General features: G+C 33.5%; 1 protein-coding gene across 1 annotated transcript; it reads left to right on the top strand.

Annotated features, from left to right (window-relative positions):
* Positions 1–486: 486 nt before the first annotated feature.
* Positions 487–11,765, top strand: LOC145570663 (phospholipid-transporting ATPase 1-like). Its single transcript, XM_081629801.1, has 10 exons — positions 487–1,091; positions 1,455–1,665; positions 1,764–3,466; positions 5,082–5,436; positions 6,607–7,393; positions 7,780–7,903; positions 8,295–8,514; positions 8,701–9,159; positions 9,256–9,557; positions 11,329–11,765. Exons 3-9 carry the CDS (start codon positions 2,041–2,043, stop codon positions 9,449–9,451), a joined length of 3,567 nt encoding a protein of 1,188 aa, XP_081485927.1. The 5' UTR covers positions 487–1,091; positions 1,455–1,665; positions 1,764–2,040; the 3' UTR covers positions 9,452–9,557; positions 11,329–11,765.
* The last annotated feature ends 6,017 nt before the right edge of the window (positions 11,766–17,782 follow it).

Here is a 17,782-nt window from a genome sequence, read left to right as displayed (position 1 = left end):
CAATCAATTACCAAAAAAAGAGTTTAATTAATGAGTGAATTAGAAACTCATATCGAGTGGTGACCTATTGAATTATTAATAACAAAGCCTAAACAAAAATAGCAACAATTGAATATTCAATTAATAAAGTGATGGCAAAAAAAAAAAAAAGACGCAACTCCTCTACAATATCCTTCATTAGTATTTTTTTGCCTCATTTGATTTTTCACAATCTTTAAGACACTGTTGTTTTTCTTTTTAGAAAAGAACAAATCTATAAATGCATATATATATAAATGATTAAAATTTAAAATTAATAAATGATTGATTTCATAATCAAATTAGAAGTATGAAATATTAAAATTTTGACCCAAATATACGCAATGAGACATAAATACAAGGAACGGATAGAGTATATAAATAAGTCATAAATGTATCTTCTTTTGAACAAGAGTAGTGAAAGTGTGAAGTGGACCATAATATCTGAGGGGGCAAAATAGTAATTTGACAAAGACACAATAAATACACCCAAATTTACCTTTAATTTTTTAATTAACATCTAACAGAGGCGCGATTTGTGTTCCTCCATCCATTTTTTCTCTCTCCTCTCTCTTCGTGCAATCCACTCCACCTTCATCATCCATCACCTACATTCTGGAAATTCGATCCCAATTTTTTTGATCAAATTTTCTCTAAACCCTAATTTCTCTAATTTCGATCCCATTTTTTTTTTTGTTTTTTCGAGGTACAATTCGATTGATTTGATATTTTTTGTCTTATACACTGCACACAAAATTACACCTAAGTGCCAAAAATCTCAAAAAATTAATGATGAAAATTAAAATTTGATCTGAAACTTCGCGATCAGATCTGGTGTCATTGAATCAGAGAAATTGTTTGATTAAAGTCTGCAATTTTTTTTGCTCGATAGATTGAAATTTGTTATCGTGTTCAGTGCCACAAATTGAATTTCAAGGACAAATCTTTCTGTTTTTTTTGGCTGATTTAACACAATTATCGAAGCGAATTGTTTAGGGTTTATCGCCCTCTCAAATTTGTGATTGTTTTTTACCTTTTTGGATCGACGCTTTGATCTTTACCTCACAACACCGGTTAGTCACTTTCTCTCTCCTCCTTCTTCTCTTACTTAGCTTTCAGTAGCTGTTGTGAGCTTCTCTTTTAGTATTTTCTTTTTTCTGCAATTCATTGTTTTAGTAGCTTGATGTATAATGTACATTGGGTGAAACTAGGGTTCTTGTTCAACCGCATTTCTTAGTTATATCTGGAATTTCTGATTTGGCAATTTGGAGGTGAAAAGAGGAAATAATTGAGTCATTAACTAATTTTGGTGGAAATGCAATTACTGTAATCGAGAGAATTATATAATTCTGATCAGCATTTTAAATTTTAATATAATTGTTTGTTAATAATTATATCTGTCCGTTACATTGATTCGAGCTTTACTGTTGTTGCAGATGTAGTTTGAGGATGGTGGATACTTCGTAACGAATCGGTTGAACTTTGGGGAATTAGTTGTGAAATGATAGCTATTAAGATTAAGGGATGCTTGAAATAATCAGCTCTTTCTAATTCTTGAATGAGGGAGAAGAAGAAAAAGAGAAATTGATCAAATTATGCTTTGGAGCTTCTAAATTCTGTAGCCTTTTAGACTGGTGGAAGTTATTTGTGAGTGTTCTTTCTTTAATGTGCACTTTAAAATTCTGTATGATTTCTGTTGTTGAGCTGTATACTTAGGTAAGCTGAACCTTCTTTTTTGAATTCAGTGTGTAGGCATTGGTCTATAGCTAGTAAACGGGTTATCTTTGAGCACATGCCTCATTTTCGTTTTCAACGTTTGAGGCTGAGACTGACCTATTCGACGTGGAAGAGTACACAAGACCAATTTCATTATTGACAATAGTTTTGTTAAGAGGGTGTTTGAGAGGCCTCCTACTCCTGGCTCTAGAAAATAAACAATCTTATTCTGTTGGCTCTCTCCTTGAGCTATCTTCTCTGTAACACCCCACACGAGACCGCAAGCGCCTCGTGCCGTGGGGTGGAATGGAGCAAGTAAGTCGTCCTGCTAGTTTTGAGATTTCTGGTACTGCATCTAGGGTGCAGGAAAAATTAAGAAAGTCTCAGGCTGTATTCTATAAGAGTGGGCAGTTGGATGATAATATTTTCAGTGATCAAAGTCCAAGGTTAGTCTATATTGATGATCCACAGAGGACAAATAGTAAGTATGAATTTTCAAGTAATGAGATCCGTACTAGCAAATATACATTGTTCAATTTCTTGCCCAAGAATCTCTTCATCCAATTCCACCGGGTTGCTTATCTGTATTTCTTAGCCATAGCTGCTCTCAACCAACTTCCTCCACTTGCAGTCTTCGGAAGGACAGTGTCTCTCTTTCCTCTCCTGTTTGTGCTTAGTGTAACTGCCATAAAAGATGGTTATGAAGACTGGCGGAGACACAGGTCAGACAAGAAAGAGAATAACAGGGAAGCTCTTGTGCTTCAATCAGGATTTTATGAGATGAAGAAGTGGAAGGATATCCAGGCTGGTGAGATTGTGAAGATATTTTCTAATGAGACAATTCCTTGTGACATAGTATTGCTGGGAACGAGTGATGCTAGTGGTATTGCCTACATTCAAACAATGAATTTAGATGGTGAGTCTAATTTGAAGACCAGGTACGCAAGACAAGAAACAGCATCAGTTGTTGCGGAAGGAGGGACAGTTTCAGGGCTGGTCAGATGTGAACAACCAAATCGGAATATCTATGAGTTCACTGCCAATTTGGACTTTAGAGGGAATAAGTTTCCCCTCAGTCAATCAAATATTATCTTGCGCGGTTGTCAGGTGAAAAACACAGAATGGGTGATCGGTGTTGTGGTTTATACTGGTCAGGAAACTAAAGCAATGTTGAATAGTGCAGCTTCCCCTGCTAAAAGAAGCAAATTGGAAAGTCACATGAATCGGGAAACCCTATGGTTGTCGGTTTTTCTTCTTATCATGTGCTCTGTTGTGGCCCTTGGAATGGGCCTATGGCTTCAACGCCATAAGGAGCAACTTGACACTTTACCTTACTATCGGAAAAGATATTTTACTGGCGGAAGAAGGGAAGGAAAAAATTACAAGTTTTATGGGATTGCTATGGAGACTTTCTTTGCGTTCTTGAGTTCCATTATAGTCTTTCAGATAATGATACCAATCTCTCTTTATATCACAATGGAGTTGGTTAGGCTTGGACAATCCTATTTCATGATAGGAGATAAGCATATGTATGATAGCAGTAGTGACTCAAGGTTCCAATGTAGATCATTGAACATAAATGAGGACTTGGGTCAGATACGTTACATATTCTCAGATAAGACTGGAACACTTACACAAAACAAAATGGAATTTAGGACAGCTAGTATTCATGGAAAGATGTATGGGACTTTATCTTTTTCTGCTGCACCTTCATCAGGCCAGAGTCTTTCAGGTAAGCAGTGGTCTGTTTCTATGATGCATGTTCTTCTTGAGTTTCTAGATGTATTTCCAATTGATATTTGTATATGCTGATAATTGTATTATTAGTGGTCTCCTGATAGTTTTTCACTTTTTTTTTTCTCCATACTACTCTGCACATTTCTTCTTTGATTATATTCACATAGTTATGGCGTAAAAAATTTCTTGTTTATTTTTTTAGCTGAAGTGTTTCTTATTATTATTATTTAATAAAGCTGATGTAAATCCTCAATCTTGTCTTTTCTGTTTGATTCATTTCATATATGACTATATTTTGACCACCTATGCAGCTTTTTTAGTTGCAATCTCCAGTTTACACCAAGGTCCTGTGATTTGTTTGGAGCGTGTCTTGAGTTTTTAGCAAATTTAACTAGTTATTCTTTATTAAAATTTGTATGTGATTGCTTGAAAAGATTATTTAGGCCAAAAATTTGCAGTAACAAAAATTTAATTTTCAATTATGTATCCCAGCCTGTAACCGAAGAGAAAAATCTTGATTACTGTGCTAGTATTGGGAATTGAAACTAATTTTAATGTGTGAATATTAATTATGGATCCATGCCTGTGTGAAGAAGCTATATTGTTTTTCTGGCAGAGATGTGATTTATGCCAAAATATTTTCATAGAGGTTTATGCGTGCAAGGATTTAAGCTATTGAAGTTGCATATATTGATTAATTGATAAAGTCACAGTTCAAATTTTATATGTCATGAGCTGAGAACTATATACTATGCACTGAAGCATGCATTTCAACAAAGGGCTTTGAAGATGCATAGGTTGTATGTATATTAATCAGTACAATCCCTTTGCTCTAGAGAGTTTGAATGCTTACGGTAGGCCTTTAGCTCCACATACCTAGGGAAGTGATTAAATTGGGTACTTGTATTTTTTTAAGAGAGAAAGAGTGAAAGAAGAATAATAGGCTAATAGCCCAACAAAGTGGGAGAAGTTGGGGTTTAGATTATAGTATATTTTTGTTAGAGGGAGAGAGATAATAAATAATAGGCTATTAGCCCAATAAAGTGGGTGAGAAGAGAGAGAGAGAGAGAGAGGGGGGGGGGGGGTGTGGGGGTGGGGGGTGGTGGTTAAGGGGAGTAAGATGGTAGAAGGCATTGTTTACCAATTATAGTGGGAGGGAGGGTTAAGCGGAGTAACATGGTAGAAGGGGGAGTAAGATGGCAGAAGGCGTTTGCCAATTATAGTGGGTAGATATAAAATGGTAACATGGTAGAAGGGGGGGGTAAGATGGTAGAAGGTGTTTGCCAATTATAGTGGGTAGAGATAATTTAACACCTCAAAACGGAAAGTGGGTTGAAAAAGAACCGGAGGCAATTGAAGTTTATAACTTTTGGAACGCAAGCCGAGTTATTGTGCTATATGTTCTCATATATGACAATTATATTCTTGTAATTGAACTTGTATGTCTTGAGCTACTGCATATTTTTGTTGATTAGTATCTAGTTAGTTAGTTGATCAGTCATATAATCCTGTAGATTTAGATCAGTAGGGGAATTTTAATTCCCTCAACTTTAGAAGTTTTGATGGTTGATCTCTAAGTCTCTTAATAATTCCTCTTCGTATATTTGCAGGAGTCAGTGGTGTAACCTATGTGCCTAAAAAAAAGTGGAAACTGAAATCTGAAGTTGATGTTGATTTTGAACTTTTGGAATTGTTGCATAAAGAATTGGAAGGAGATGACCGAAATGCAGCCCATGAGTTCTTCTTGACATTGGCTGCATGTAACACTGTCATTCCTATTTTCAATCAAAGTGCTGCTCTGGAGCATGTAGCAAATGGTGTTGAAGTAGATGCTGAGGCAATTGATTACCAGGGTGAATCTCCTGATGAGCAAGCCCTTGTTGCTGCTGCTTCTGCGTATGGATATACCCTTTTTGAGCGCACTTCTGGTCACATTGTGATTGATGTCAATGGGGAGAAGCTCAGGTAAAAGTTTATATTCAGTTTGATTTACAATTGTAAGACTCGGCAATCAGTATGCTGGAGAGTGGAGACAGAAGAAAGACACCTAGTTTCTCTCTCCTCTCCTCCATTAGCATTTCAATTGTCTGTCTCTAGTCAATTTTTTTTGGGTATTTGACCATATCATGGTATACAGTGCTACTAATCTATATGAACCGGTACTATGTAATTGTATTCCGTTGTTCACTGCGGAAGTTTTTATGCTTTCTTCATTATTATTATGTTTGTATGTGTAGTCAGTGAGAACTTACATGATTTGTGAAGATCCACCTTCAAACATGTCCTTTTTAATGTCACTATTAACTGTTCTTTGGATTTACTATATTCCAATGGGGAAGAGGGTGAGGAGTTTGTCTTTTTTCCCTACATTTGAAAGGTGAGGTGCTTTAACTATTATTTAATGCCATCATAACACTTAACAAAATGTTATTGGATAAAGTTAGTCGAGATAATGGTGCAATGTAAATTTTGATTTTTTGATCTTTTGCATGGAATTGTCAAACAAAGAAGGGGTAGTATACAGAATTTTCCATACATAAATCTTTACATTCTTCCCAACATATAATGTTCTCCATTTTTCTTGAATAAACAGAACTATTGAAAGTTTAGTTTCTAATGAAATTTGGAATGGTCATATGAATTCTATTCAAAATGAAATATCTATATAAATAATTCCCATCTTTACTAGCCAATTTTCCTGATTCCAGATGACCTTGGTGATGGACTGATGGTAATGTCACTTATCTCAACTTTATGCTCTGTCTTTATTGATGTATATGAATTATCAATCATAAGGGATTTTTTTTTTTTGGGGGGGGGGGGGGGGGGGGCTTAAGTCGCTTGTTGGATGCTTTATTATCTTTGATTATGTATATGTAAAAATTATACAAGTCTGATTTTTTTTAAATCAGTCATTGAGACAATCAAACAATACCCCACATGATAATATTTTGATGTTTGTTTGAGTAGACATACTTGGTCAAATATATAACTTTGACCTCAAAATGTAAAGTGTGACCTTTTTTCCTATCTTTCCTACTATTCTTCTTTCTAAATCTACGCAACATAGTTTCATATTTCAGATTACATACATCATTTTTCTTACCAACACTAATCAGGTTTTCTATTTTGTAGGTTGGATGTGTTGGGTCTGCATGAATTTGATAGTGTTCGGAAAAGAATGTCTGTTGTGATTAGATTCCCTGACAATTCTGTCAAAGTATTAGTAAAAGGGGCTGATACTTCTATGTACTCTATTTTGGCCAAAGGAATGGACAGGGATGATCAAATAGAAACTGCTACTTATGCTCATCTTCTTGAATATTCTTCGTTTGGTTTACGAACATTAGTTGTGGCTGCACGAGATCTAACAGATGGAGAACTCCAGGAGTGGCAGAAAAAGTACGAGGATGCTAGTACATCTTTGACTGATAGATCTGCAAAGCTACGTCAAACAGCAGCTTTGATTGAACGTGACTTGAGATTACTTGGGGCTACTGGTATTGAGGATAAATTACAAGTAGGTGTACCTGAAGCTATAGAGTCACTTCGTCAGGCGGGCATTAAAGTTTGGGTTTTAACTGGTGATAAGCAAGAGACTGCAATTTCCATTGGACTTTCCTGCAAACTCTTGACCTCTGATATGCAGCAGATCATTATCAATGGCACTTCAGAACAAGAGTGCAGAAGCCTCTTAGCTGAGGCGCAGTCTAAATACTTTGTCACATCAGAATGTTCTGGGGAACAGAGATTGATACGGAAAAAGGGCGCTGCTAATGTTTATGTTGAGATCCCAGATAATTCAGAGAATGTAGTGTCATGGAACCCAGGAAATGAGGAAGAACTACCAAATTCTTCACTGGCACTAATTATTGATGGGAATAGTTTGGTTTACATTCTTGAAAAAGATCTTGAGTCACAGGTGTGTAAATATTTTTGGCAAAGCTGTCTTATGGTAGTATGTTTTTGTAGTTCATTACCTTTTGGTGTTGGATATTTCATATTTGTCATACGGTTTTGATTCTATAGTTACCACTTTTGCTGCACTGGCGCTTTTTCATACTATATAGGCTAAAATCTCTTTTTGTGTAAATATTTTTGGCAAAGCCGTCTTATGGTTGTACGTTTTTTTTAGTTCATTACCTTTTGGTGTTGGATATTTCATATTTGTCATATGGCTTTAATTCTATAGTTACCACTTTTGCTGCACTGGCGCTTTTTCATACTATATAGGCTAAAATCTCTTTATAATTTGTATGAGAGAATCTCATGATTATTATAATTGATAGTCTATTTTGCTTGTTACAGCTTTTTTATCTTGCAACTTCGTGTCAAGTTGTGGTTTGCTGTCGTGTTGCACCCTTGCAAAAGGCTGGGATTGTTGATTTAATCAAGAGTCGCACTGATGATTTGACACTGGCTATTGGCGATGGTAAGTTAAGTTTTCTGATTATTACTAAAGTACCTTTGTTTAGGCTTTTATTTTCATGATCTCATGAAAAAGAAGTATTGCAAAATAAGCTACATAGCCGGCTAATCCTCCATGTTTTGATGGAAGTTTGTTATGGATTTAAAAACTGTATGATTTAACTTGCAAGTGACTGTATTTACACGAGACTTGAAATATATTTTCATTTTGTTGCCTACTTAAATACTTGTAAAAGACTAAGTTTAAAGGTACTGGAGCATGTTTGGTTTTGATTTGGGCTTTTGTACAAAACCTATTCTGTGTAAAATATATTCCTTGAATCCTTGTTTGTTTAATAGGAATATATGAACTTAAGCATCAGCTTTCTTATGCAAAATGAACTCTATGAACCTAGGTGCAAACGACGTTTCAATGATTCAAATGGCGGATGTTGGGGTTGGAATCTGTGGTCAGGAAGGACGCCAGGCGGTTATGGCATCTGATTTTGCTATGGGACAATTTCGATTTCTGAAAAGACTTCTCTTGGTGCATGGACATTGGAACCATCTTCGTGTTGGTTATCTGGTTCTCTACAATTTCTACAGAAATGCAGTTTTTGTACTCATGCTTTTCTGGTATGTGCAACCTGGTTTGGGTCCTAGTATATCAGTGATATTAACCATTGATTATATCTTGGCCTATTCGTTGTTGAATTATCATTATTGCCTATGACATGATCTGTTTGAAGTCTCAAGCAATCAGATATAGGCTTTGCTCCAACCAATTATATTAGTTCTAATATTCACCTTTGGTTGTCTCAGGTATATATTGTGCACTGCTTTTTCAACGACTCAAGCGTTGACTGATTGGAGCAGTGTCTTTTATTCTGTTATATACACTTCTGTGCCTACTATTGTTGTTGGAATTTTGGACAAGGACCTGAGTCATAAGACATTGCTCGAGCACCCAAAGCTCTACGGTGCTGGGCACAGACAAGAGAGCTATAATTTGCAGCTATTTTGGATAACAATGCTTGACACCTTATGGCAGAGTCTTGTTCTCTTTTATGTTCCCCTGTATACGTACTTTGATAGCACCCTTGATATCTGGAGTTTGGGCAGTTTGTGGACCATTTCTGTTGTGCTCCTTGTTAATATGCACTTGGCGATGGACATTCAGCGCTGGGTAATTATCACTCATGCTGCTGTATGGGGATCAATTATTATTACTTGTGTATGTATGGTGGTTTTGGATTCAATACCTGTTTTTCCAAACTACTGGTTAGTTCTCAATTTTGCTGTTTAAAATTCATCATAATTCATTTTAATTGTGCGGACTATTTATGTAAAGTCTTATCCATCCTCTTTGCATTACAGGACCATTTATCATCTTGCAGTTACACCTACCTATTGGCTAACAATTGCATTGATATTAATCGTGGCATTGCTTCCCCGCTTTCTTTGCAAAGCTGTGTATCAAATGTTTTGGCCTTCAGATATTCAAATAGCCAGGGAAGCTGAGATCATGAGCAGACGGAAAAAGTTGGATGCAAAAGCAGAGCATGCCAGTTGACGTGTATAATGCACAAACATACAGGCTCAGTTGTTGAGTCCACTACAGCATTACTTCAGATTGTGCACTAATTTTATATATTGCCCATGGCCCTCAGTATCCACCAGTAAGCATCTGTTTTGTTTTTTTTTTTTTTTTTTATTTATTTTTTATATTTTTGTGAATTTCTTTAGTATTCAATATTCATTATTGGTATGATGGCTTATTTGTTATACATTTGAATGGCTAGGTGTGTGACACACATTATCTTAAAACTTGGCTGTATGATTATTCACCCTTTAATCAGAAAAAAAACTAACAAGAGTTCAGAGCCATGGATAGATGCAACCTGTATGAAATCAATCAACCTTTTGTTTTCTGAATGCAACATTGTCCATAGAGGAATACCTATCTTCATTTTCCTTGTGTTTTCATGAAATCAATTGCTGTTGAATATCATGATGCCTTGTTCACTTGCTTCAAATACTCAGTCTTGAAAAATTTACAAAAGAGTAACCAAATATTTGAGTTGTATAATCTATTCCCCAGCTAGTTCTATTACTGCAGCTGAAGACCTAGAGCCAATCTGCTGCATATCAGATTATACCTAGTTCTGAGATACCTTTATGATCATGGAATGACTAAGATGTAAATATTCAAATTAGCTAGTACTATATGTTTCATACAATTTGATAGGCTTGTTGGGCTGACTATTCATATAAATATACACTGGGAGCTCTGGTATGCAATGAGATTGTTCCTTCCCTCTCCTTGCTGAGTCAATTCTTAAGGCCTACAGTTATCAAAGGGCAATAGCAAGTCCCTGGATATTATGGATCCAAATGGGCACCAAAAGTTTGCTTTTGGAAATTGGGTCGACAAAATTTTAGATTAATACAAATTAATAAAGTCAACATATGACAATTTTTGTCGATAACTACACGGAATAATCACTTTTGGTTCATTTAGCCAACCCCACTTATGGGATTAAGGCTTTTATTGATTGATTGAACAGATGACAATTTTTGGTTGATATGTGTTTGCAAAGTCAACTGTTGGATGATTAGGGCTAGAGTCTTTACCAGACTAGTGCATATGTTGTTCAGTAATCCAGCTCTTGCTACCTTATACAAGTCTGTCAGAACTTTGAGATTTTTATCTGTTATTAAGCATTGATATAAGTAGAAAACTTCAAGCTGAGAAACTGAGGTAGTGACAGAAGTAGGCATATTATCACTTCCATTTTGCAAGAGAAAAGCATCAGACAAGGCATCAGACGAAGCAAGAGTTGAGAAAGATAAACTTAGTATCAAATTTAAGTGCATCAAATTTTGTCACTTCAATGATCTTTAAGGAAAAAGTCTGCGAGGAATCAAATCTCATCTCGATTCAACTATTGTTTTCTTATTATTTGGAGAAGCTACTTACAGTCCAATCCGGACTGATTAGTTGTGTGTTTTGTTTAATTCAGTCTTGTTTATCTGGCTGTCGCTCATGAACATATTACAGTGAATTGTGGAGCAAAATATTATGAAAGTGTAATTTTCTTTTCTGCGAAGCACAAAAGGAGCACTATGCATAAGGCTATAAGCTTGTAAACACTGTATTTTAGAAATTCTCTACCACTCTGGTGTGGTTAAAAATACTGCATACAGTCTGGCTAGAGGCGGGCTCTAATGCTTGTGCTCGTATTGCAATCAAGTTTGATGCAGTAGTTGCTTTTGCAACAGAGATCATAGCTTCAGTCATCTTCTGGTAATCTGGCTGGGTTTTAGAACTATTCTGATGCTGTACATTTTTAGTTGAAGCCATTCTAAGCATGGATGCGATTATTTATCGAAAAGATTATTTTGATCCTCCGTTTCCTTTGATTTCTTATTATTCTTTTTCTTTTCCAGGTCGTGCTATTCAGGCTTTCAGATCAATGTACTGATATGGCGTCATTTCAATTTAAGATTAGGCACCGTTACACCAGAGCGGAAAACAAGAATGTCGGAGAATCCAAGGGGATGTAGCATTTAATAACAATCCCATCTGTGGAGAGTTTTTTCTGGACGAGTCAAGACTCAAGGCATGGTTGTAAAATGTGGTTCGAGGAAGCAGAAAATATTATATGTATCTGCGTCGACACAATTCTCGGTACAGGATTATTTGGCAAGAATTTGTTGCCCAGGGGTTTGTTCATACGGAATACCCGTAGATAAGAAAGAAAAAAAAATTAGTATAGTACATAATATAGCTAGCTTCATGTAAAGATTAGGTCTGTCAATTTAGACTGTCACGAATGAAATGAAAAGAACGCTTTTGTAATCAAAGTTGCTTGTTGATTGTTGTCTTTCAGTAACACCAAAAGGGCACGAAAATTCTCATATTGATTTGACATTGAAAGAACAATATATATGAAAGTTGAGTTTACATACTTTTAGCCAAAATAAAATGTTATTGATAAAAAAATAAAAATAAAAAATAATAAAAATAAAAAAATAAGGAAAATGTGTATAAATGTCCAAATGTTATCTATCTATACTAATACATAAAGTGAGAGGGGGTTTTAGGTGATAAATTTTACTTTTCTAAAATATCCCTTTCATCTTTTATTTTTTATTTTTTTAAAAAAATAAAAAAAAAAAAAAAAAAACTACAAAAAAAACTACAAAAAAAAACTACAATTATTTTTTTAATTTATAACTACCATTTTTTAAAAATAAAAAAATTACCACCTTTTAGTCAAAAATTTGAAGTTACCCATTCTTTATATAAAAAAAATAAAAAAAAAAATACTAAACTGCCATTTTTTTTAGGAAAGTCATATCTTACTAGTATTAACCTCTACGATTTCATCAATTTCAAACCCAAATAAGGTAAATAACCTTTTAGGAAAAAAAAAAGGAGAATTGAGCCATCTAGATTCTTGTTATATTTAAAAAACGAAGAAAGTATATTTTATCCTATTTCCGACATTTTTATCCACTAATTCTTTTATTAGGAAGAGGGATGGTGAGGGTATAGCACAATCTTACCAAATTCAGTGGAATGAGAATGGGTCTACTGTCTATATAATCTATTGTAATCAATTATAATAAGATTGTTTAGTCCACTTGAAAGTATTTGGTGGATATTAGTACGGTATTAGTAACTAGTAAGTGCCAAAGAGTTCGAATATGGAAAGTCTAATCATACGTTTGGTACGACTTCAATTTGGATGCTTTATTTCCTCCAAGATAGTTTGGTGGACTAATCAGGAATTTTATACACAACAATCTACGTAAACATTATCTCTAGTTTGCATACTTGAATTTTATTCACGCATGATGAATTGGGAGAATAAATGTTTTTGGAATACAGTTTGGAGAGTACAAATTATCTACATTTAGTTGAATGGTTTAGAAAAAACTAAAAATGTCATTGATTGTTAGTCTCCTTATAATGAAAATTGATTATGAATGTTTGATCAATTCGTTAATTGTTTCATATAGGATTGTGATAGAAGTCAATTTTCTAATAAACTCATGATTATGAATAAGATTAAAGACATTTAAACAACTTTAACAAATTATTAAAACCTCATGTCCCAATGTTATGCATGTACAAAAGACAAACTACATTGAAAGTTCTATTTAGTTTTGATTTTTTTTAAAAAAAATCTCAATTTAATCAAAATAGTTACGCATATGCTAGATTCGAAACTTATATGTTTTTTTTTTTTTTTTTTTTTTTTTTTTTGGCAACAAATTAAATTTACTAGGGAGTATAAATGATTGATAGCTGCCACTTATAAACTCACCCCAATTTTTCTATTTGGCTTAGACAAAATATTTGGAATAATTCTGTGGTTGTGCCTAACGGCTGTATGCGTGACCCAAAAGATTAACACAATTCATCTTTCTTTAGCTAGGACGCTAGGTAGCACAATACTTCGTATATTTCATGATTTCATCTCGATATGGCTCAAAAATTCAAAATACCATCTTTTACGAGTATTGCATAGATTATTTGAAAATTATTGGTCATTATGAAGTTGGATGGAAAAATTAAGAATAGACCAACTTCATCATAACTCCTATACTCCTATATGAAGACTTGAACGTGGGATGTCAAAGTTCAAAGACAAGTTAATACCAACTCTCCCACCAACACACCTCGGACTTTACTTTTTGACTCCACCTTTTCTTTTACAATTGTGTCTGCACCATATTAATTAGTAACTGTATACTTGGATCATCATTTGCATAGATTCTGTTAGATAAGCGTTCTACTCCCTCCGTCACCGATTGATAGTCACTTTTGAAGAAAAATCACGGAAATTAAGGAGAATTAAAGAAAGTACATTGAAAAAGTAAATTTACATTGGGTATGCAAAAAAGTAGAGAGGGAAAATAATTAAAGTACATGAGAAAGTAAAATTTACATTGGAAAGTTAAATTTGCACAAATATTTTTGCAAATGTTAGAGAATTTTGGTAAAAACATAATATTAATGGTACTTGAAAAAAGCAAATGTGACTAACATTTTGAGTCACCAAAAATGGCAAAAGTGACTATCAATCGGGGATCCATCTCGTGACCAAAAATTAACCTGAATTTAAAACACATCTGATCCGAAGTGGAGTTGACCTGAACAGCTGAACCTGATCCAATAATTGAATTTGACTTGACCCACTCGACCCAATACTTGAAGGGACCTGGCCCGAAATTAATCTGATACCTGAAGAGACCCAATCAGATTTTGACCCGAATTGATTGAACTAAATAGACCCAATATTTGAAATGACTGGAACCAAAAATAATAGGTACCTAATATGATCTAATTGATTATTATTTAGATATGCAAGTATGCTAAGGATGATGATAATAATAATAAATTTACCAATTTGAGCTTAACCCAAAGTATCGACCCAAAATGAAATAACCCAAACATGACTCGACTCGAACATGATTAAGCCTGAACTTGATCTGAGAGTTGGGCCTGATAATTGACCCAACTTAAAATGACTCAACTTGAACCTGACCCAATCCAAACTCAGTCCGAAGTGTTGACCCGTACTCGACTCGTTCGATTATTTGTTCGCTTGAATTTGACTCGAAAGTCGAATTGACCTGACGTAACTCGAAATTGACAAATTTCTTTAATAACTTAAAATTGAGTTGACCCAAAATGACCCAACCCGAACGACCCTATTGCCAAGTCCAGTTACACTTAAGGTACTTATGAGATTTTTGGCATTGTATTGGTTTAGATCAAGAGGTGTTACCGTGTTAATTATCTCTTGGATAAAAATCATCAGTATTTGAGCAATTCATTAATGTCACACGCGAATTTATGTCAAATAATTACAAATAATTTAAAATGAAGATAGTATTTTAAAATATCGTACTCTCAAGTCTCAATGCCTTGCCTCAAACTCTCAAAGCAACATTTTTTTATTCATAATCTTGTTACACTAGCTAGCTAAGACAAATAATTCCAAATTCTTTCTTTAGTCAAACTAACATCATTTAAAAGGTTGCATTATACTCCGTACGTAGTAAATCATATGTGTGGTCAATCTTAGATTTAATTCTTCACAGTTTTCTTCTCTTATGTTTTTGTCGTTTATAATTGAAATTAAATACGCAGTTTCTGTTATTATTAACTAGCTAGACTAGAAACCGTGTGAATATACGTAGGACAGTACAAGTACAATGCATGGTGTTGCTAACTTGCTATATGCACACTGATATGATGGTTATGGCTTAATTATTTTCAACGTTTTATCATCAATTACATCACTCCATAGTCCATGAAAATATAGTATGTATATAGAGACTTAGCTAGCTAGTCATTAAACTAAACGAGAGGAATTAACCTATCCTATTCCACATCATATAATGCAAGAAGCTCAAGAATTTAAGCTAAGCAATTAAAAATACTTTCTCCACTCTTTAATAATTATGTCGTTCTTAAGGATAATTAATAGATTTTGTTGATGTAAGACATAATCTCCACCGGCCATTCGGCCAATACAATGTTTTGAATTGGTCCTTGAATTGGTGTAAAAATTATTAATAATTTTTCACTATATTTGGCTTATAAAAGCTACCTTATTCACTGAACTTGAAATACTGTACACGAGTATTAATTATGGAAGTCTAAAACATTGGTTAGTGCGTTTAGCTATAACCAAGAAAAGACAAAAAATAAAGTGGGCCTCTTGATTGAACTTGAATTTGCTAGGATTTTCATACAACAATTCCTACTAACTTTCCTTTTGCCCCCTTTTTTATTCTATGAAACTTGCAGCCTAAGAGATCAATAGAATTTCTTTCAACGTGCTTTGAAATCCTTAACATTATAGTCTAACAATTTTCGGCCTAAAATACCACTTAACAACATATGTATATAAGCTCAAAGAAAACATTTTTATATACTAATATGGACTTTCGATTAAAACTGTCACAAGTATATGTGTACTCCATATATATTTATTAAAAAATAAATAAATAAATAAATGAATAGTTTCTCTTAACTTCTTAAGCACGTATGTCAATGCAATACTTTGATTAATAATAATTTTAATTATCAATAAGTTAAAATTATACAGTAATAATTAATAAATATTAATTAATTATTTATTGAGACGATTTTAACAGTCGAAATGAATTAGATAAATATTGTAAAAAGTTACAAGTATTACAACACAATGTTTTAATTCATTTATTTAACACTTAGGGAGTAGAATATAGTTATTCCTTATATTTTGAAACATATTATACCTCAATTGATTGGATAGCAAATGACAAATATTTCAAAGAATATCTTAAGATAATGATATCTTCTTCTTATAATACAAATACAATGATAATGGAGAAGAAATATACAAGTATTATTCTCAATTCATCTCTCTTTTCCATTGATTGAACAACCTTTTCTTTTATTGACCAAACCGTGTGCGTTACTTAAAGAATTGACTGACTTAGTTGTATACTTTTGACACTTAGCTTTTCAGCATATGCAATCCTACAGTACAATATTAATACCTTCTAATACGGATTAATTTGTAACAAACATAATACTATTATTATAACTAGATTAGGTTCATCAATCCTTGTCATCACTTTGGTTTTGTATTAATTCCTAATTATTAAGTTTATGAATTAACAATACCTTTTGACCAACGTGACCTAATTGTAATTTTAAAATTTATTAATTTTTTTCCATCAAGATAAGCTGTCTTATCCTTGTATAAAACTACTCCTAACTGAAAGATACCGCTATATTATTTTTTTATTTTTTTTAGTATTATGTAAGACATAAAATCCTATTACGTACCTCCATTCTTTTTCCTCACAGGTTAATTAGTTTTTTTCGCCTTTTAACCATAACACTCCAAAAACGCTTTATTCCATAATAGCTTGCCTAATGACTTTTATCTACAAAAATTATATTATCCCGACCCATGCATTAACATTGATACATTTAAGTCATAAAAACGTAAAATTAAATATTCCTTAATCATGATGTGAATCCCTTTACTTTTAATTGCCCATATCAATAGTACTTCATGGGAAGATTCTTCCACATATCATGGTGTGAACTTAACTAGGAGCATTATTCCTAGATCCAAATCTAGTCTTAAATGGTAGTTCAAAGAAAAATCTTTGCATTCACACTCTTTTTAATAAAATACTACACCTTGAGCCTTTGAGAGTATGCCAATTGGCGTAAGGCACATTACAAAGGGCCCAAATTAGCTAATAACAAAATAAAATACGTAGTAATAAAATGCTGAGGGCTATTATGTGATGTCATTGGTTAATGTCATGCCAAATAGTTCATCCATGAAGATAAGAGGAGTCACGTCTCACATGGGATAATACTATTAGCTGTGTGTCATGTGTTATAATGTCAAAATGTCCCTTTTAATTTGTTCATTTTATTACTATACTATTATACAAATACAAGTATGCAATTTCAATATCCTTGAATCTATCACTTGATCGATTCATATGTTTCTCAATACAAAAGGAGTAATTAATACTTTATCAATTGTCCTATATGTTCGCAATTTCTATCTTACTATCATTTAATGTGATTTATATCACCTGTTTAAATAATATTATTCATCTCGCTTCTTTATGTTTATCTTATTATTTAAAATATTTTATTTAAAGAGAAAAACTTTAATTTGAATATGGATATGTTTATCAATCTACATAGTATATAATCTAAAAAACGCTCGTATTTTGAAAATTATAGATATTTTAAACGAGGCAACCATTAAAAGATGAAAAATCAAAAAGGGTATTTTACAGGACACTCGTTAATGTTAACTCGTATATAATTAAACCGGTATATGATAAGATAGGAATAAGG

This window comes from Chenopodium album, chromosome 12 (genome assembly GCF_948465745.1).
Source record: "Chenopodium album chromosome 12, dcCheAlbu1.1, whole genome shotgun sequence".
NCBI lineage: Eukaryota > Viridiplantae > Streptophyta > Magnoliopsida > Caryophyllales > Amaranthaceae > Chenopodium > Chenopodium album.
This window is presented reverse-complemented; position numbering and strand designations above follow the sequence as displayed.

Bases quoted from the DNA above. Each gene is read 5' to 3' on its own strand.
- LOC145570663 (XM_081629801.1), top strand. From the start codon at position 2,041: ATGGAGCAAGTAAGTCGTCCTGCTAGTTTTGAGATTTCTGGTACTGCA. The intron at 7,394-7,779 runs GTGTGTAAATAT...TGCTTGTTACAG, and splicing joins AAAAAGATCTTGAGTCACAG to CTTTTTTATCTTGCAACTTC. The intron at 9,160-9,255 runs GTTAGTTCTCAA...TTTGCATTACAG, and splicing joins CCTGTTTTTCCAAACTACTG to GACCATTTATCATCTTGCAG.